General features: G+C 37.2%; 1 protein-coding gene across 1 annotated transcript in view; it reads right to left on the minus strand.

The window, feature by feature from the left end:
• LOC127806295 (uncharacterized) overlaps positions 1–21,528 on the minus strand; it is a 65,538-nt gene that overhangs the window by 1,563 nt on the left and 42,447 nt on the right. The window contains exon 11 of the mRNA XM_052343500.1: positions 15,215–15,284. Within this exon, the coding sequence (XP_052199460.1) occupies positions 15,215–15,284 (70 nt within the window). The remainder of the gene's footprint in view (positions 1–15,214; positions 15,285–21,528) is intronic.

Raw genomic sequence — 21,528 nt, forward strand, 5'->3', positions numbered from 1 at the left:
TGCAAACTTCTTTCTCCCGTGCTCAAAAAGTTCAAACGTAAAAATTATAAAATACTGTATAGAAGACGTTTTAGCATAAGAGACTCAATGAGATAGATATTCATCTTGTGTTCTCTATAACCACTAAATTTATCAAGCTATTTAAACAACCACTAGGCCATTTATAGAAGTTGAGAATGTTATGGAATTGGTTGACAAAAGTAGGGATATTTTTACGTGAAAAGTCTTCTATTATTAATATATTTGGATTCTGTAGTTGTATCCTGAAAGAATACTAGGTCCATAAACAACATATCAGTTACATGAATTCTAACTTGCCTATCATTTCTATTTATATTCTTATTCTTCTATAAAATCCTTATAACTAATATCATGTATAAGAGTCTCTACCAAGGTTTTCTTAGTCTTTCTCTAATTATTTTGCTCAAGACTTGTTCCATTCCACCCACTATCCTCACAAAAACCTCTATTCATCTTCTTATAGCATGACAAAACCATCTTAATTGTGCCTGGCACATCTTATCTTCCATAAGAGTCAGTCTCAACTTATTACGAATAATCTCATTTCTAATTTTATCTTTTCTTGTATGGTTGCACGTCCCTTGTAACATCATCATCTTTAACATACTTATATTTTGCACATATTGGTGCTCTCTTGCCCAACATTATGTTCCATGCAATAATGTTGCTCTTATAGCCATCTTAAAAACTTCTATTTTAACTTTAACAAAATCTAACTATTACATAAAATGTCGAATGATCTTTTCCATTTTACTCATCATGCACCTCAATTTTATGGGTAATATCCTCAATAATCTCCTCAGCTTTTTGGATGATTGATCCAAGATATCTAAACTAATCTTTTCTTAGAATAACCTAATCTTTAAGTTTTAACACATCATCATCCAAACTTGTACTTTTACTAAACTTGTATTGGATATATTCAATTTTCAATATACTTAAAATATCTAGATTCTAAAACATTCTTCCTTATCTCAATCTTAGTATTCACACCTTTTATTGTCTCATCCACCAAGACAATGTCATCTATAAATAGCATACACTAAGACTCCTTTGTCTAGATATGTTTAGCAAGTTCATCCATTACCAAGACAAAGAGATAAAAGCTTAATTCAATTTAAGTAGATGCGTAACCCCAACACACCATAATCCCTACAACTATGGTGTTGACTATCTCCTTCAATGGCAAATTAGCATCTCCAACGATGGCCTTCTCTCTTCTTTCCTGTACAACGGGATACAACAAGACTGAGCCTTCTCTATTCAACAATAAGCTCTTCTCTAACCATGGTCCTCACTTCCTTCTTGTGGTGTTTAACGACTGCGTAGCTCCTCTTACTCAAAAATAGTGATGACAAACAAAAGACGATCACACAAGAACAATGTTCTACAATAGATGGCAAGCCCTTTTCCTCAACAATGTTGATGGCGAACAAAAAAAAAAAAAAAAATCACATAACAATTATTTGCAATAATTGGCAACTGGTCTCCAATCGTTAACAATGGTAGAGATTTTTGCACTTTGCAACAAGCCAACGGTAACGATGGAAGCCAAATATCAAAGAAAGAGAGAGAGAGTCGAACTTATCATGCTGTTGGTTCAAGAAGACACTAAGGGATAGGTTTCGTAGTGGGGGGAGACAAGCAATAGTGAGGGAGACAGATATAGAGGAGTAAAGCAAAGAGACACGCTGCCGATGAGAGAAGATTGGTGGAGGGACAATTGTGGGTTCCGATCAACAAAATCCAAGCATCTAGGTTTCTATTTGGAACCCAATGGGGATTTTGGGTTTCCATTAAAAAAACGTAGCCATCTCAAAACCCAAATAGTTAGGTTCCAATTTGGAACCCAACAACAAAGTTAGTTGATTAAAAAAACCTCGCCATCTCGAAACACAAATAGCTAGGTTCCAATTTGGAACCCAACAACAAAGCTAGCTTCAGAGAGAGAGAAATGTGAGGATATTTTTGCCATTTTAAGAAGTTTCATGATGGTAATGTAACGGTGGGGGAAGTGTTGCACCAATCAATAAAGTTAAGAGAGGCATGTGTTATTTTTGAAAATACAAGGGTTGTTGGTTCTTTTGCCAAACCTCGGGGGTGCCACATGGAATTTACCCATTTAGAAATTAACTTTTGGATAAATGAGGATAAATAGATCATGTGTTGGATAAATCAAGAAAAATGTGTAGATCTTAATGGAAGAGAATATGGCAGGGATTAGGAAATTATTATAAATCGGATATTAGAAACAAAAAGGTATAAATCAAATTCAAAGCCAAAGAGGATTGGATAATACATTAAAGGGAAATAAATATTTGATTAGTGGGAGTTTGAATAATCACAAATCTAAGAATGTCCTAATTGATATTTAGAAGAGTGAGTCTAAGTGAAGGAGAGTCCCAAAAGAGTTTTCAATGGTTCAAAGCAAGAAGCAAAGCATTAATAAAGCCGAGGAAGGAAGGAAACTTTGAGAAGGCCTAAAAGCTTACTGAAAGTCTTCATTAACAACGAATTGAGGTATGCTTACTTTTATTTTGCTAGTTCTTTCACCTATGGTTTGGCCAACATCATAGGAAGCCACCATCACCATCGATGTCGCCGACCACCATTGATCAACTATCAACCCTTGTTCTACAGTGACAAACCAAATAAGGCCTTGCCCGAAGACTATAAAGGTGTGTTTGATTGGGGGGTGGAAATTGGGGCGGAATTTCAATTCTCATCCCACCCCCTAGGAATTTCAATTCTTTGATTTCAAGGAAAATCTTCACTTTTTGAACTAAAATGGAATTCGAATTCCATGGAAAAAAAAAAATTGTTTGATGGAATTTTCTGGAATTTGGATGGAAAATAAATTCTATCCCCATTTTCCACCCCTATCAAACGCACCCTAAGACCCCCAATTTTGCTGGTTTAATCAGACCAGATTGGAGATAAGGACCATAAACCCCTAACCTAAATTGGTTTCCAACCCAAGTCGACTCAACTATTTATAATTGCAAATTAAGCCCCTCAAGTATCTAGAATTAAAAGAGAAGTTCCAAAAAGTTTTAGAAAATATCATGATAGCCCTATAATTTTGGAAACTAACAAAAAAGTTTCAAATCTTTTAAAAATTGTAGAAATACCCATAACTATACTTTTGAGGCATTTAAATGACATATAATATTATGATGCTCAGATTAAGGATATTGTGGACTATATTTTGTGGATTATTGTTGCACAAGGGCGAGTGGTTATTTTTGTGATAATATATGTTCTAAAAATTTATTCCCATTCATGATTGAAAAGTGTTTTGAAGTGATGAGTATATAAACCAACTGAGAATGTGGGTTGTGAAATTATTTTGAGAAACGTGAAGATTTCTTTATGGTGTTAATAGCTCTGATAACTAAAATTCGACCATCTTTAGTTTTTCAATGGAAGAAGATGGTTTGATGTATTTTGTTGACGCTTTACCTAATACTTGGGGGGTAGATCCTATGGAAATTGTTGGGTCCCCTTGTACATTGTTGGACCCAAGGTTGTACTGCCCGTTAAAATATTTACTGGGGTTTGAATTGATTATTGAATATTATTATGGTTCCTTTGATTTATTGGTGATTACACATTGTGGAAATTGTTGGTACCATGCAATATGTTGTGATTCTTTATGGGTGATACTTCTTGTTGCATGGGGAAATATTGGTGAATTTTTTAAACTAAATTTTGTTATTCTATATATGAAACTCTCTATTCTTAAATAATCTGTTATAGGAGGTAGCCTCTATGGGGTATGTTCTTTTTATAGTGTAGACATTATAGATTTCTTGTGGAATATTGTTTCAGTTATTTTATTCATAGACATTGGTTATTTCCTTTGATAGTAAATTTGATGAATGTTTAGGCTTTGTAAATCTTATGTCTTGGCTTAGGATTCAATAGTCGGTCACACAACCTGTAGAGAGGGGTGTGACACCCCTATTAGCCTCTAATCCAACATAAATCCTTCTAAGTTACAACTACAAAGAGGTCGCCAATGCATTGATCTCTTTCCACATTTGCCTCCCATTGATCTATAAATTGTTCTGAAGAGTAGCCACATCAATAGGCTTGTTAACAAACTAGGTTTGAACTCTGATCCCATATGTTTAACCAAATCTGGTAATAAACATGAAACTATTTGCCCAAACCAAGATCCAGATCCGATTACATATGTTATAAGTGGTCTGGGTATAGATTTACAGGTTCTAACCCAATTAGGACTCATAACTGTTTAAAAGTTAATATTAAGGTATTATATAATATATAATATATTAAATATATAAATTAAATTTATATAATGGTTAATTAGTTTCAATTGAATAGGAACTTGATTCTTAGACAGATCATGATATGGAACTGCCTACTGAGACAATTAAATCGGGCATTGGTATTGGAATCATAATCAGATCTGTGTTCAAATCTAGCAATTCTAACCCGAACTTAACCCATTTACAGGCCTAGCCAAGTGCGGTGAGCTTTTGAATGGCTGCCTCCAATTACTTTGACATGGTTCATTGTTATCATCTCAACAAGAGCACCACATATTACGAAAAAGTAAGATTACTGAATATGAGCCAATGATCCACTTGAAGAAGAATAAATAAAGAGGCAAAAAGAAGCTTCAATTTTTTGATGTGCAACTAAGATGTAGCTCCTATTGACCGCAACAAACATGGTTAACAACTAACAAATGGTTCTAATAAAATTGTTAACTTTATAGTGTTGTACATGTTTAGGCTTATACATAGTTATTTGCATTCTTAAGTTGTACCTTATAGAGTTATATATATGCCTAACCCATGAATAAAATATTTAACACTTTTTGTCTCTTTCTCAAAACATGGTATCAAAGCCACTAATGTTATAAATACCTTAACCCCAATCCTTAGCCAACCGCCATTTGTTGTCGACGACTAGAGCCTAATCCTTAGTTAGTCACCTCTTACACTGCTAATCACCCATCTCTCTCTAGTCGGTTGCATGTTTTTCTCTCTATTGCATTTCTCTCTCCACTACCGTTAGTTATGACCATCCACAACTGGCAACCAACTTGCATTTCTTTCTATTGCATTTCTCTCTTTGTTGTCGTCACCATCAATCACAACACCCATCCGATGGCCACTGCGACGATAACCCATTCGACGACTAGATTTGTGATAGTGACCTATCCAACAACCTTCTTTCTTTGTGATCCAAAGACCAAATCTATGATCTTTAGATCTGTGACTTTCAAATTTGGTGCCAGTGACCATGTTCCTTCTTTTTCGTCTACGACCTCCAAATTTGTTGTAGTCGATCGTGATCTTAGGTTGATTTTCCCTTAGATCTAGTTTGGGTTTGCTTTTGTTGCTTTATGTTGGTTACTGTTGTTGCTTCAGCTTTGATTCACAATTTAGTTTGTGCGAAATGACATAATCTAATCCTACTACATCAATCCTAGAGCGATGAATTTATCTTTTCTAGTATGAATACTCCTATGACTGTGACATCATTTTCTAGTATTCCAACCATTACCACTGAAACATTGAATGGCAAGAACTATTTATCACGGTCAACCTTTGTTCCCATGAGGTTTGGAGGACATAGTGTGAGTGACCACTTGACTATGAAGCTCTCTGACATTCCTGAGTTTGATAGGATTGTATGGGATTGCGTGGATGCATAGTTGGTTATATTGTTGTGGCAGTCAATAAATGTTGATTTAATCCCTTTATTTCGAGTTTACCCCTTTTTTCTCTTCTTCATTTGATATCTCTTCCTCCTACCTTCATGAGGCTTATCCCATCTTTTTCTTCTATAGTCCCAATCCACATTCTTGTTCCTACTCCTCTTTAGACTTATTAGCATCGTTCTAAGCCACCAAGCGCCTCTTGTAGTACCTCCATCACCACATATTACATTACATATGATAATGTAACTCTTTATGGTGCCATTCTTCAGTCTCCCTCCGATTCTGTCCATGCTCTTGTTTGTTGTGAGTACACGTTTCACTTAGAATCCTTATCCCCTTTATACTTTTGTGAGTTATCATTGTTTGTCACCTATTTATTCTTCTTTTGTCTATGCTCTTTCTTCTGTTTCTATTCCTAAAATCGATGCAAAGGCTCTCTCTCCCCCTTGGGTGGCACAATGCTATGGAGAATGAGATGTCTTCCTTACTAGCTAATGCAACATGGGATCTTACTCTTCTCTCTCTAGGAAAGTTTACTGTTGGTTGTCGATGGGTGTTTACTATTAAGGTTGGTTTGGATGGCAATGTTGATCGTTTAAAAGCCTAATTGGTTGCAAAGGACTATACTCATATTCTTGGCCTCAATTATAGTGATACATTCTCTCTAGTGGCTAAGATTGGTTCTGTTCGTGTCTTTCTTGTTGTGGTAGGTATTCAACAACGACTTCTTTATTAGCTGGATCTCAAAAATGTTTTTCTTCATGGCAACCTTTAGGAGGAGGTCTATATGGAGTAACCACCTAGGTTTGTTGCTTAGGGGGAGTCTAGATTCGTATGCCACTTGAGAAAATGCTTATATGGTTTGAAGCAATCTCCCCGACGTTGGTTTGGTAACTTCAATTCTGTCATCTAGTCCTTTGGTATGACTAGAAGTGAAACATATCATTTTGTGTTTTATTGCCATTCTACTAGTGTTGTATGTAGATGATGCCGTTATTATAGGTGATGATGAGGTTAGCATTGGGAAGTTGAAGACTCATTTTCATTCTCATTCTTAGACCACGAATTTGGGCAAGTTAAAGTATTTCCTTTGCATTGAGATAGCTCAATCTATAAATGGTGTGTGCATCTCTCAATAAAAGTATGCCTTCATATTTTAGAGGAGACTGGTATGCTTGATTCTCGACCTATGGTGTTGAATAATCCACGAAAGTATGGAATGATATACAAATCATGGCAGTATGGAATGATATCCACGGAAGTATGGAATGAGCTTTCTAAAATCAGCCTTGATACTATCCTCCATATTTAGAAAGCTGTTATGTTTTAGAGATTTCCTAATTTTGTGTTGTATCTTTTGTTTCCTTGTACAGTGTATAGATTATATTTCCATTTGTTTATAGTTTCCTAAAAGCTATAGTTTCCTAACCTATAATTTCCTAAAGTTGTAGTCCTCTTACCTATTAAGGTAGCGTTTGTTAACTAAGATATAGACCAAAAAATGTGGGATATGAAAAGCATCCCGGACAAAAGTGTTTTCCATTATGTTTGTTAAATTTTCTGAAAAGAAGTCACATGACTTCTTATCTTGAACTTTTAAGATAAATTTATCCCTTCCCTCTTTCAGATAACTTATCTTAAACTTTATAGATAAGTTATCTTGATAGAGTCTTATCTTATTCATTTTAACAAATACTAACTAATAGGGAATGTAATCCCATACATATTGATATGAGAATATAGAGATTTTTCCACTATTCTTCTCCTATTTTCTACATGGTATCAGAGCCTTTTATGATTGTCTATTGTTTTCCTATTAGCCTTCATTGCCGACCTCTGTTCTTCCTATTGTTTCTTGTTTGCCTTCATCACCATCACCTTGCTAATTTTCCCTTCATTGCCATTCTTGGGCTTATTCTCAATCAATTTCCATTGCTGATAATCGACCTTGCTTTTTGTGTCGTCATCATTTTTCTTCCAACCTGCCCAACACCTTTCTTCCCTATTCTTCTTGAACAACCATGCTTTCTAATCATGGCATGGAAGGATCGACTATGGTGACTAATAAGGTGCAGGGGGCATGGATGAAGCCTCTGCAAGGCAGAGAGTAGTCCTCATCAAAGCAGGCAAAGGAGGGGCTTTGGTGCTCGTACTGCAAAAAGCCCAGACATACAAGAGATACATGCTTCAAATTGCATGGTAAAGAGACAATACTAAGCAAACTTGGAGATTTCAAGAACTTGTAGCTAAAGAATCAGGGAAGAGCCTATCTCTCCACTAAAGAAACAAAGGAGAAAACTGGAAAGACTGTGACTCTACAACCTTCTCAGACCTAGGAGAACTGAATGTAGAAGAGATTGGGAAGCTGAAATCTTTCCTTAAAACTCTCCAATGTGAATGTTCCTTAACTCAAGTAGGTATGTGCCTTAATTATGAGCTTTCACTTGCCTCATATACAGCTAGGGATGAACTATAGATTTTAGATTCTGGAGCAGCCGACCACACGTCACCTAATTTGAAATTTTTTGAAACTTATGAACCAATAACCGACTCCAGAAAAATCATTGTTGCTAATGGCCAATCTATTCCTATAGTTGGGCAAGGAAATGTCCGTTTGAACCCATCTCTACCTACCCAACATGTCCTGTATGTACCAAGCCTTTCCACCAATCTACTTTCTATTGACAAGCTTACCCAAAGCCTTAATTGCAATGTGAATTTCTCACCTCATGGCTGTGTGTTTCGGGATCTAACAACAGGGAAGATGATTGGTGTTGCTAAGGCATTGAATGGGTTGTACTACCTACAAAGAAGCATAAAGCTACCTGCAGGAGACCATTCCAGCCTTACTCACTCCTTTATGCTCTCCTCTACTCACTCCAATGTATGGCTTCAACATTTTAGATTAAGGCACCCACCTTTTACTTTATTAAAGACCATGTTCCCAAATCTATTTAAAGGTGTTGATGTCAACTCCTTTCACAGTGATGTGTGTCAGCTATCTAAACACCATCGAGTACCTTATGTTGTTAGCAATAAACTTTCTTTGTTTCCTTTCTCCTTAGTACTTTCTGAAGTATGGGGGCCTTCTAGAGTTCCCAACCGTTCTGGGGCTAAGTGGTTTGTATTATTTATTGATGAATGCACTAGGATGACATGGGTATAATTACTCAAAGACAGTAGCCATCAGCACCATCCTACCCTTGTTTCATAGGATGATTTTCACTTAATTTGTGGTCTCTATCAAAAAATTCAGAATTGATTATGCAAGAGACTATTTTAATCATCACCTTAATCACTTTTTCCAAAAATTGGGAATTATTCATTAATCCTCTTGTGTTGAAACCCCTCAGCAAAATGGAGTTGCTAAGAGGAAGATGATGCATCTCCTAAATGTTGCCAAGGCACTCTTCAATCAACATTCAGTTCCTAACTCTTTCTAGGGTGAGGCAATGCTAACTACAACCTACTTAATCAATAGGGTTCCCTCAATAGGGTTCCCTCAAGAGTCCTAAACCAGTTTACCCCATTTCAGTGTCTTTCTTCCTACTTCCCAGAAATTGATCTTCATACCTCCCTTCCTCTTAAGGTATTCGGGTGTGTAGCTTTTGTTCACGTCTCTAAATATCATAGGGATAAGTTTGATCCCCGAGCCCTTAGATGTGTCTTTTTAGGGTATACTCCTACCCAAAAATGGTACAAGTGCTACCACCCTCCTACTCAAAAAATTCTTGTGTCTAAGGATGTCACCTTTGTGGAGAATCAATCTTTTTTCCAATCTTCTACTTCTAGTCCTAAGGGGGAGGTTACAGCTATTGGTGATCATGATTTACCTATCATGGAAGTGTCTCAGCCATATCAGCCAGATTCTCCTCCTAGTCTCTCAACTTTACCTACTCCTAATTCAAAGCCAGCAGAAATAGGAGACCAATAAACATCTCCTAATTCTCCACCCTCTGTTCAGACCAAAATGTCTCCTGTCAAGTTCAAGGGCTCACCGTTCGTATACAAAAGGAAGGAATAGCCCAATCCATGTGCTAAGCAGGGCCCATCATCTATTCCTCAATCAGGTTTGGAACTCACTCGGCCCTCTGATGATTCTCAATCCATTAACTGTCCTAATCCTGTACCTTCTTATTTGGATCTACCTATTACTATTAGAAAAGGGGTTAGGAGCTACACACATCACCCTATTGCGCAATTCATTTTCTATCATAGGTTGTCCCCAAATCACAAGAGTTTTCTGACCTCTCTTGATTCCATAGCTATTCCTAAAATTGTAGAAGAGGCATTACAAGATCAGAATTGGGTACAAGTTATGCATGAGGAGATGAGTGCTTTGGAAAGAATAAAACTTGGGAAATGGTGGCTAAACCAAAAGGGGTTCAACTGGTAGGGTGCGGATGGGTGTTCAATGTGAAATATGATGTTGATGGAACATTGGAAAGGTATAAAGTCCAATTGATAGTCAATGGATACACTCAAACTTACGATATAGATTATTTGAAAACTTTTGCTCCTGTAGCTAAGATAACTACAGTAAGGATTCTACTCTCTTTGGCTAGTTGTTATGGATGGGAATTGATGCAGTTAAATGTCAAAAATGCCTTCCTGCATGGTGACCTAGAGGAAGAGGTTTTTATGGAAACCCCACTAGGATTTACTAATGGAGTTTATGCAGGTTATGTTTGTAGATTAAAGAAAGCCCTTTATGGGTTAAAACAATCTCCAAAGGCCTAGTTTGATTGATTCTCAAGAGCTATGAAAGAAATGGGGTATTGGCAAAGAAAAGAGAATCACACTCTATTCATCACGCATTCTAAGAAAGGTACTCTAACAGCCTTACTTGTGTATGTAAATGACATAATTGTCATTGGAAATGATTGTGGTGAACAGAAGTTACTAAAGGAGCATTTGGCCCGTGTGTTTGATATCAAGGACCTTGGCAGACTTAGGTACTTCTTGGGGATAGAGGTTGCCTACTCTAAGGAAGATATATTTCTTTCCCAAAGAAAATACACCATGGATCTGTTGGAAGAGACCGGGATGCTTGATGGCAGAGTAGCTAGCACACCTTTGGAACCTAACTTGAAGTTAGATCACAGTGACAATTCAGTGGTTGATCGGGGGAGATACCAAAGGTTAGTAGGTAGATTAATCCACCTTTCTCACACACAACCTGACATAGCATTTGTTGTTAGCCTTATGAGTCAATTCATGCATCATCCTACTGAAGAACACATGCTAGCTATTAGAAGAATTATGTGTTACCTTAAAGAAAATCCGGGAAAGGGTCTATTATTCAAATCAAGGAAGGAACTAGAGGTCCTAGGCTACACTAATGCTGATTATGGAGGCTCCCTTATGGATAAAAGGTCCACTACAGGTTACTGTGTGTTTTTGGAAGGAAATTTGGTATCTTGGAGGAGTAAAAAACATGGTGTATGTCATGTCCCTAATAGTAGTATAAGGGCAATATTGTAATAAGGATATAGTACTTGTTAGGCTTATAGTTGTATTGCACATGGGTGCATGATGGCTAGAGGCTATAAATAAGCCATTGTTGTATGAGAGTAGGGCATGTTTGAATTGATAATTGAAATCTCTCATTTCCCTCTTGAATTCTCTCAAATTTCCCTCTCATTTCTCTTTCTGCTCTCCCTCATTTTATCTCTAATTTCTCCCCCATTCTTCTTCAATTTTCCCTCTACACATTCTGTTCTTGACCTTACTTCAATCGGATCCTTCCGATTGCCAATTTCAGCCTGTTATGAACCCTAGGTTCATGACAATTGGTATCAGAGCAAGCTCCGAGCCAGATTGTTTGAAGGCGATCAGATCAATGGCGGATGGTACGAGGATGCGTCAGATGGAGATGCAGCTCCAACAGGTAATGGTGACAGTATCAGAAACGCAAGGAAGAGTTGATACAGTGGAAGAAAGGATCGGATCGGCAGTGGATAGGAAGCTAGAGGCTCTAGCCGATCAACTCAGGGGGGATATGCACTTGCAAATCTGAGAGGAATTGCAAGACGTTCAAGATCAAGGAAATTTGTTGCGGGATCAGCTGCAACAATTTATGTTGATGTTTGCAAATCAACCACAGGTAAGGATCTCCCCTGACTTTCCACCTAGAGAACGGACAGAACCAATTCTACAGGGAATTGGTAAAACGCACCGACAGGCGGGAATTACCGTATTGGAAGAAGAGCCGACAGTTGGCGATGAACCGGTAGTAGACCGGAGGCGGGGATTTCCAATTCCTAAACTGGAACTCACAACCTTCGAGGGAACTAAATCGCGATGGTGGTTGAGAAGGTGTGAGAAGTTGTTCGAGATTCACCAAGTACTAGAGAATTCAAGAGGGAAATGAGAGATTTCAATTATCAATTCAAACATGCCCTACTCTCTTACAGCAATGGCTTATTTATAGCCTCTAGCCATCATCCACCCATGTGCAATACAACTATAAGCCTAACAAGTACTATATCCTTATTACAATATTGCCCTTATACTACTATTAGGGACATGACAGTGTAGTAGTTAGGTATAGTGCTGAGGCAGAGTTTCGGGCAATGGCACTTAGCTTATGTGAATTACTTTGGTTGAAGATTGTGCTGGATGATCTAAAGGTTTCTATCAACGGTCCTATGTAATTTCTTTGTGACAATCAATCAACAATCACATTGCACATAATCCGGTGCAACATGATCGCACTAAACATGTTGAGATTGATCGTCACTTTATCAAGGAAAAGATAGAAGCTAAGGTGATTTGTATACCTTTTGTCTCTTTAGAAAATCAGATAGCTGATTTATTGTCTATCAAAGATTTGAAGAACTTACAAGCAAGTTGGGAATGATGGATATTCATTCACTAGCTTGAGAGAGTGTTGAATAATCCACGGAAGTATGGAATGATATCCACAGAAGTATGGAATGAGCTTTCTAAAATCAGCCTTGATACTATCCTCCATATTTAGAAAGCTGTTCAGTTTTAGAGATTTCTTAATTTTGTGTTGTATCTTTTGTTTCCTTGTACAGTGTATAGATTATGTTTCCATTTGTTTGTAATTTCCTAAAATTGTAGTCCTCTTCCCTATTAATAGGGAATGAATCTTGTGCATATTGATATGAGAATACAAAGATTTTTCCACTGTTCTCCTATTTTCTACATATGGATACTCCTATAGATCCTAATGTTAAGCTTGTACCAAGACAAGGGGAGATATTGGAGAATCCTTGACAATATAAGAGGCTGGTTGGGAAGCTTAATTACCTCACCATTACATGGCCTAACATCTCTTTTACTATCAATGTGGTGACTTAGTTCTTAGGCACCCCTTGTGATAGCCACTAGCATGCTTTAGTGCGTATCTTGATGTACATTAAGAGTGATCCCAATAGAGTCTTGTTGTTTAAGAACAAAGGACACAAGCAAGTTGTTGGATACACTAATGCAGATTGGGTTGATTGTATAGATAGGCACTCTACCTCAGGCTATTGTGTCTTAGTTGGAGGTAATTTAGTGTCTTGAAAAAGTAAAAAGCAAGATGTTATGACTAGATCTAGCACTGAAGGAGAGTATCAAACCATGGCTTTTGCCACAAGTGAGTTGGTTTGGCTCAGGTAACTTTTTAAGGAGTTGAGATTTGGAGATTCAAGGCCTATGCAACTTATTTGTGACAATCAAAAAACTCTTCATATTACCTTTAATCTAGTTTTTTATGAACAAACTAAACACAGAGATAGACTATTACTTTGTGAGACAGGAATTGATTTTTATAGAAATTAATACCTCATTTGTTGGCTCTAGTGACCAGCTAATTGATCTTCTTACAAAGGTATTATAGGTTCTATGACTTGACTACATTTGTACCAAGCTAGGCACATATGAGGTGTATGCGCATACTTGAGGCGGAGTGCCAGCTTTATAGCGTTGTGTATGCTTAGCCTTGTACATAGTTATTTGTTTTCTTGAGTTGTACCTTGTAGAGTTGTATATATACTAACACATGAATAAAATATTTAACACTTTTTGTCCCTTCCTCAAAACAAAAATAAAAAGAAATGATTCCTACAGCTCTAACTTCCCTCCTACTCGGCTTCTAGGTAGTTACCCTGTGAGAGAACCACACCTTCTAGAATTATGCCCTCTTGCACAAGTTGAGCACATGCATGTGCCTTACTTAGCCTAGTAGACTTTCTCAACAGTGAGATGGGCTCTATGATTTCCTGATCGTATCATGTCTAAAGTTTCCCAACAAATTTTCTTTAGTCTTCCTCTACCTTTTTCATTACAAACTTCTTCCATTCCTCAAAAGTGGATACGTTATTCTTCATGCATATTCAAATCATCTTAAATGATATATTTCACAATTCTCATAAAATCCAACCATTCACAGTGATTATTAATCTGCCGATCCTCATAATTGCTTGACCAGCAATTTTTTTTTTTTAAGGTAAGATTATATTTTATTAATGCATAAAACCAAGACCACTAGAAGTAGCTATGGAAGAACCCTACAAAATACGAAACCACCCCCCCCCCCCCCAAAAAAAAAAAAAAAAAGAAAGAAAACCTGAACAAGATAGAGAATGAGAATCTGAATAAAAAACCCCTACAACAACAGAATTGCTACCAAGATACATCAAGAAATCATCACCCTAAGACAATGAGAATAGCCAGGAGAGACCATTGTCAGACCAAAACTTAACCTCAAGCTTGATTGCACTGAATATTCAAAAAACAGGAACATGGCCTAGGAGACTCATTGTTTCCAAGTTCAATCACGTTTGCCCATGAAAAGATGGAAAAACAAACTCCTCCTGATCAACTCAAACCACTCATCCTTTAGAACAGCCATCAAACAATTAAAGATACAGCAAGAAGTCGAAGAAGACATGGATTACCGAATTTCCAACCCCAACTGACTTCAATAATGAATATCGCAAAATCCAACCAGGAGTAGACACATTAAAATAGAAGACGATCTGATACTCCCAATCTGCCCAAGGCAATCACACATCATTCCCTGACCCCTAACACCACAAGGCTTAAATCCTGAAAACCAGCTCACAATTTTGCACCCCAAAATCATTTCTAAAGAAAACACAGATCTTGCTCTTACCATCTCATCCCTCTCCACTTGTATAGCATGCTCCCAAGCAATAATCAAATTCAGAATAATGGAGTCATCGCCACTAGAACAGCCCAGAGTTTTGTCAACAAACCAAGTTGATCAGCTTCAGCAAAAATTATTACTGAAGATATGTAAATAAAGAACAATTTAAAGAAGTTGGGAAACCGATGATATGCTAGTACTCTATAAATTCCTGTCCATGACCACTGTAGTGTACAGTAACAGAATCATCAACTTCTCATTTTCTTATTTTTTATCACATGCAGTAAGAAGATCATTTTGTGGAAGAAAATAAGAAGCATAGAAAAATAATTAAAATTTTAATAGGAAACAATGAAATGAGGAGTGCTTACCACATTGTCACTTCCTCTTAGTCTCCCCAGCGCAGAAGTTTTTGGAAGTTCTTGAATGCCAACTTCACAACTACACAACAGAAAATGCTTACAACTTTGTGCAAGGAGTACAAATAATGAAAGCCTACACCATTAAGCTTTATTTAACAAAATTTCATCTTGTTGAAATACAAAAAATCAAGCTCACACTCACTCACTCCCCAGAAGAGAGAGAGAGAGAGGTCCTAGTCAGTTCAGATTGCAGAAAGCCTTAAAATTTTGTCCAGCCATTATGCAGCTTGATCACTATCAGCAAGAGTGAAGCTTTGGTCATTATGCTAGAGAAAATATGCTTGCTAAAGAAATTTGCAAATCACATAACAAGGTTCAATTCATAAATATGATGAACAGGCCATAATGCAATATCATGCAACAATTTCCTAATTACAAGTAGACAGTTTACGTGGGACAGATGTAATTGTGCTAGAACTATTGCATATGATTTATCTGGTAGATTATTAAGAAAGAAGTTATTAAAGGAAAATAATATTAGAACTAGATTTTTTCAGTTTTCCATGTCAAGCAGATATGCAAAAACCAGCCCTATTTCATGGATTGCTGAGAAAATTGCTGGGTTTTGTTCACATGTATACCCTTAATTATTTCTCAAAACTTAACCCCATTATTTGTACTTTCTGTCTAATGCAATGGAAAGTGGAAAGGATAAAAACATATCTGCACCCACACTTCATAAGTTCCCTTCTTTCCTTGCAGATAAGTATAATTTACTTAAAGTGCCAAAACAGTAAATCTTATATATTTAGGAAATCTAGGAAACTTCCCGATAGGTCCATCCACTTTACCTAAATCTATTTGTTATGAATTCTATAAAAGACAATGAAGAACCAGGAATCTTAAGTGACATGCAAAACTAAACACAGTTGAACATACAACCATATAACCAAGGAAAACAGTCTCTAATATCCTCCAGAATATGCTATTGGTCATCTAAACCAACCTCACAAAACAACTGAGGCCACAACACATATCCAAGCCATAAATAACCAATTCAGGCAAGTTTTATCCAGATAAAGTTCAAATCCAACACAACTCCCTCAATATAAGCTGTCTTTAATAGCCTCTTCAACTCAACCACAACTGAGCAAACCACACAGATCGAGCTCCTCCCCACATGATCATTTAAAATTAATGCTGGGAATTACAGAATATTTCCCTGGACCCATCATTATGATGAAGCATTCTAAGCACAAAACAAGAAAAAGGTGTCTACCTCTTTTTTCTGTTAAATAATGATCTATTTATTAATTTTTTCAACTTATTCAGAAAATTGAAGGCAATATGTCAAAAGATAACCATAGGGAAAGCAAAAATGTACTTTTGTATAATATATCCAATTGGTCATTGGGGCTTCTTGCCTATTCATTGAGTTTAACATAACTTCAATGAACCTTTCAAATGATCCCTCGCCACTTGGAGGTTCCGAGCCACTGCCCTCTTGGACATTTTGAGTTGGCAACTGATTATGGCTCCTTCTTCTATTTAGTCGCTCTTCTCGATTCATCTACATATTGCAACGAGTAACATTCATTCCCATTATACCATGACAACTCATACATGCAAGATGTAAGTTATCATTATTCCGCATTCTCATGCAAATGCTAATTTCCAACATAACTCATTTTTATTTATAAACAAGTACAAAGTACACATAGAGGCTCCCCAATTTACACATTCAAAAAGAGGGGTTTTGCCTACAACCACTCTTGGCCACTAGCCAAGGGCAAAACAAGTTACAACTCCCCCAAAACAACAAAACCCGACCCTTAAAGCCCTACATTACCCCAGCAAGTCTAGGCCTTACCCATAGCTTTCTAGCCTCAACCATCACTATATGGCCCCTCCTGGTCCAACTACCTCCTCGCTGCCTTGATGTTTGCTAGGACCTAGCTCGTCATGCCACAACAAGTCATATGGGTCACTGCAGCCTGGTGGTGCTTTAGCATGGATTTCTGACTCCTCGGTTGGCTCCTCATAAGGGTCTTCGGGAGAGTTTACCTCCTTATCCCAACCTTCCATGGAATGCTCCAAATCCCCATTGCTTCCTACACTTTCCTCCTCTGGATCCGAGGGCTTGCAAACAATCTCCTTGGTCTGCCACTAATCCATTTCGACAAATAAGGCATAATTTTGCATCACGAACGCCCGCCTAACAATCTTCTAGGCATAGCACTTCCACTTCCCATGTAGCAGCCCCGCTACATAGGTCACCTTGATCTCTTCTAGCAGCTCTCGAGTCAAAGTCAAACCTGGAAACTGGGTCATAACATCCTTGACTTGGTTTTGGTACAACTGAATGGACTCGTTTGGTCTTATGACCGGAAGTGCTGATGTCCACTGAGCCTTCAACCTCCGAATATAGTCTCTGACAAGCCATATGGAGCGAAAAGATCCCGACCTCTCCATTTCTAAGAATGAGAAAGACCTCACAATAATCACTCAACCAATCATACTATATAGAAATCCAATCATGACAAGCAAAATGACAAACACAACCATCAAAACTATGTCACCAAACCCGCCATGACACCTATAACTGGCCCATTTCTTCGACTCATATCACAAACCACGCTCTGATACCAACTGTGACGCCCTGCTTTGACGTAACGTGTAGCGCGAGTGTGAAGAAAATACACCAAAATAAACCTTTGAAAGAACAAACTTCAATGGTCGAAGCTTAACTTTCAAGAAGACGCAAAAACAAGATAGTTTTGCAAAGAAAACCCAAATAAGTTACTTAAATTTGTATTGAAAAAAACTTGATTACAAACTCTAGATCCTAGGCATATTTATAGTATTTGACTAATCCAAATCCATCTAATATTTGTAAACAAAATCCAACTAAAATTCTAATAGAAATAAATCCTAAGTAAAAGTCAACTAAAATCATAATAAAAATAAAATCCTAATCAAACATGAAGTAGAATCCTAAATCAAGTAGAATTCTAAAACTTAAGAAGTATTAAAATATTGTTCCAGCGTAGTCGGGTCAGCTTTGGGCCGGGTCTTGATCGGTGATTGCATCATTCACCTGCACTTGAGAAGAATTCATCCTCAAATTATGATCTGGGTATGACAACTCAACATCCGACAAATACAAAGAAAGATCAGCAACATTGAATATTTTGAAAATACCCATATGATTAAGCAAATTCAAATCTATCTAATATTTGTAAACAAAATCCAACTAAAATCCTAATAGAAACAAATCCTAAGTAAAAGTCAACTAGAATCCTAATAAAAATAAAACCCTAACAAAACATGAAATAGAATCTTAAATCAAGTAGAATTCTAAAACTTAAGAAGTATTAAAATGTTGTTCCGGCGTGGTTGGGTCGGCTTTGAACCAGATCTTGATCGGTGACCGCATCATGCTCCTACTTGCCACTAGTGAATAATCGACCGGACTACTCACACGCCAGAACATTGATTAAGAGACGGACTTATGTTCCAAGCGGAACGCTCTAGGTGGGAACTAGACTTCGTCCCTTCCTTCGATCCACTTAAGGATACGGGTAAAGGAATATCAGAAAATTTTGAGGAGCTAAACCCAAAATCCTTGGTGGGCGTCACCCTTCTTTGGCTCAAACCGATGAGCTGGGGATGACTTGCCCAGGACCTGACCGAACATCACTAACGACTCACTTTGCTTTCCTAAGACTTACCACCCCTCGACAGAAAGTCGGAAAGTATATTCATAAAGAAAATATTTTAATTGGGCCTCAATTTTTGCTTCATAAAAATATCCCAAAGCGCTAATGCCTAGAGGAAATTAAATCCTGGCCTTCTTCAACAAGCCCATTTTCTTATACCCAAAGAAATTCATAACAAATCCGGTTCAAATCTCCTATTTGCAAAAATTAGCCAAAATTTTACTTTAGCCAATTCCGAAATTTTCCAGAGAATACTTCAAATTTTTCCTTAATTTATAAAATACTTTTGGAGCCCAAATCCATCATTTATTTTTTCCATAATTTTCCAAAAATATTGAAGGAACGAAGGAGCAACGGCAGCGAGGCACCACAAGCACGGCGCGTGCTAGCCGACCGCCCAACGCGCAAGGCACTCCAGGCAGCTGCCTCTACCCCATGCTTCTTGACCCCCCCCCCCCCCCCTTCTTTTCTTTTTCTTTTTTTTTTTGGCTCATTAATTAGCCCATTTTTCTGAAGTTAAAAACATACTCAAACACATTGAATGTTTCCTCCTTTCTCCACAACAAGGATTACACAACCCACATGATGTTTATACAACATACATAAAAAAATAAAGATACAAATCCAAGTTTAATCTTCAACAAGCCTTAAACTATCATTTCAAAAATATCTGGGAGCCTTCTTTATGGATCATGCATACTTTAACCCTCCAAGACTCTTTTTCCCTTTTGATTTTCCACACCTACAAGTGAGGTAAAAACCTCATGAGCCAAAACTCAATACGGGTGCTATATAAAGTAAATATGAGCATAAATATTCATGAAATGCAAGATTATGCATATGTGGATGGTTTTCTTTGCCCTAGCAACCCTCATCGGTTGAGACAACAACCTACCATTTTCCTCCGAATGTTCTAGTCATCCTTATGGCCAAAGGTCCCACTAGTACACAAAGATGCATGTATGCTTGCAAACACCATGAAATTTCATAACAAATACTTAAAAAGCATGCATGGCCACCCTCCCATGGGGCCATCGCTTACCTCGAGTTTTTTTATGCTTTCCAAAGGCTTCCAAAGACTTCTTTTTCTCTTCCTTTCTTTCTTAACTTACGGGAGACTTCTTCCAATGTCTCCAAATTTCTCTCTTTTCTATTTAGAAAATTTCTTTTGTCTTGATATCACACAAACTTGAGATCAAATCCTAACCCTTGATCTTACTTTATGAGAGAAAATCCCAACTTTCTAAACTAGCACAATCCATGCCATTAAAATATTTAATCTCAACCCTTGATCAAAAAAATGAAGATTAAAGCTCCACCATACAAAAAAACACAATCCATACCTCTTGGAGGCTTTAATACAAGCCATTGGATCTTCTCCCATCTGACTTCCAAGACTACATCTCAACCCTTGAATCACTTTGGGCTTCCAATCCCAAAATTGGCATTTTCCATATTTATTTAATTTCACTAATTTCACCCCATCACATGAGTGATAAATTTCCTTTTCTTTTGCATTTAAATAATTCTCACATTTTCACCCATTAATGAGAGACTAATTTATTTTCATTTAGAATTTCTTGAATCTCCATAATTATGACTCTCATAAATGCTATAATGACCATTGGGTAAGAGTTTGCCAAGTGTCACTCTTAGACACTTACTTAGCTCCCAATCCTCCATAACTTCAAGAGCAAGAATAGAAAATTCCACACATAAAAACAAAAAATCCATAATGGAATTATTTTTTCCAAATTACCAATTTACCCTTAATGAAATATTATTCAATTTACTAAATTGCCCCTTCCTAAGGCACATTTAGTTCATTTTTTCCATTTTTTCTCCTCAACGTCATTTTTGGAAATTCCCATCAATCTCCAATCCTATTTTATTATTTATTATCTTATAACACTCATTACACCGAGTGTCATATCCCACCCTCCTTAAAAAGAATTTCGTGCTCAAAATTCACTTTCATTAACTTAGAACAAAATAAGCACAAAAGAGTTTGATCCACATGATCATTCTTTTTATTACATATCAAATAATTCAAGGAATTGTTGCCTCATTTCCTCTTTGGTTTCCCAAGTCGCTTCCTTATCTGAATGATGGTTCCATTGAACCTTCACTAGCGAAATCGACTTGCTTCTCAAAACTCTCTCTTGATGGTCCAAGATCTTCACCGGCTGCTCTGTGTAAGTTATGTTTCGGCGAACCTCCACTTCCTCCTCCGGAATCTCCAACCTTGGATTTGGAATGGATTTATGCAATTGGGATACATGAAATACATCATGCAATCCTGCTAAGACCTTGGGTAAAGCCAATCGATAAGCTAGAGAACCTACTCGTTTTGTGATTCGATACGATCCCATAAACCTTGGACTAAGCTTTCCACGCTTTTGATCCCTCATTGCCGACCTTTGAGGTGAAACTCGGAGAAATACCCTATCCCCCACTTGAAATTCCAAACTCTGAGATCGACGATCCGCATAATACTTTTGGCGATCTTGCGCGATCTTCATGCATTTCCTCGCCACTTCAATCTTCTCAGTTGTTTGCTTCACAAGCTTAGTCCTTGCTAATCGCTTTTCACCTACCTCAAGC

Source organism: Diospyros lotus, chromosome 1 (genome assembly GCF_014633365.1).
Source record: "Diospyros lotus cultivar Yz01 chromosome 1, ASM1463336v1, whole genome shotgun sequence".
Lineage (NCBI taxonomy): Eukaryota > Viridiplantae > Streptophyta > Magnoliopsida > Ericales > Ebenaceae > Diospyros > Diospyros lotus.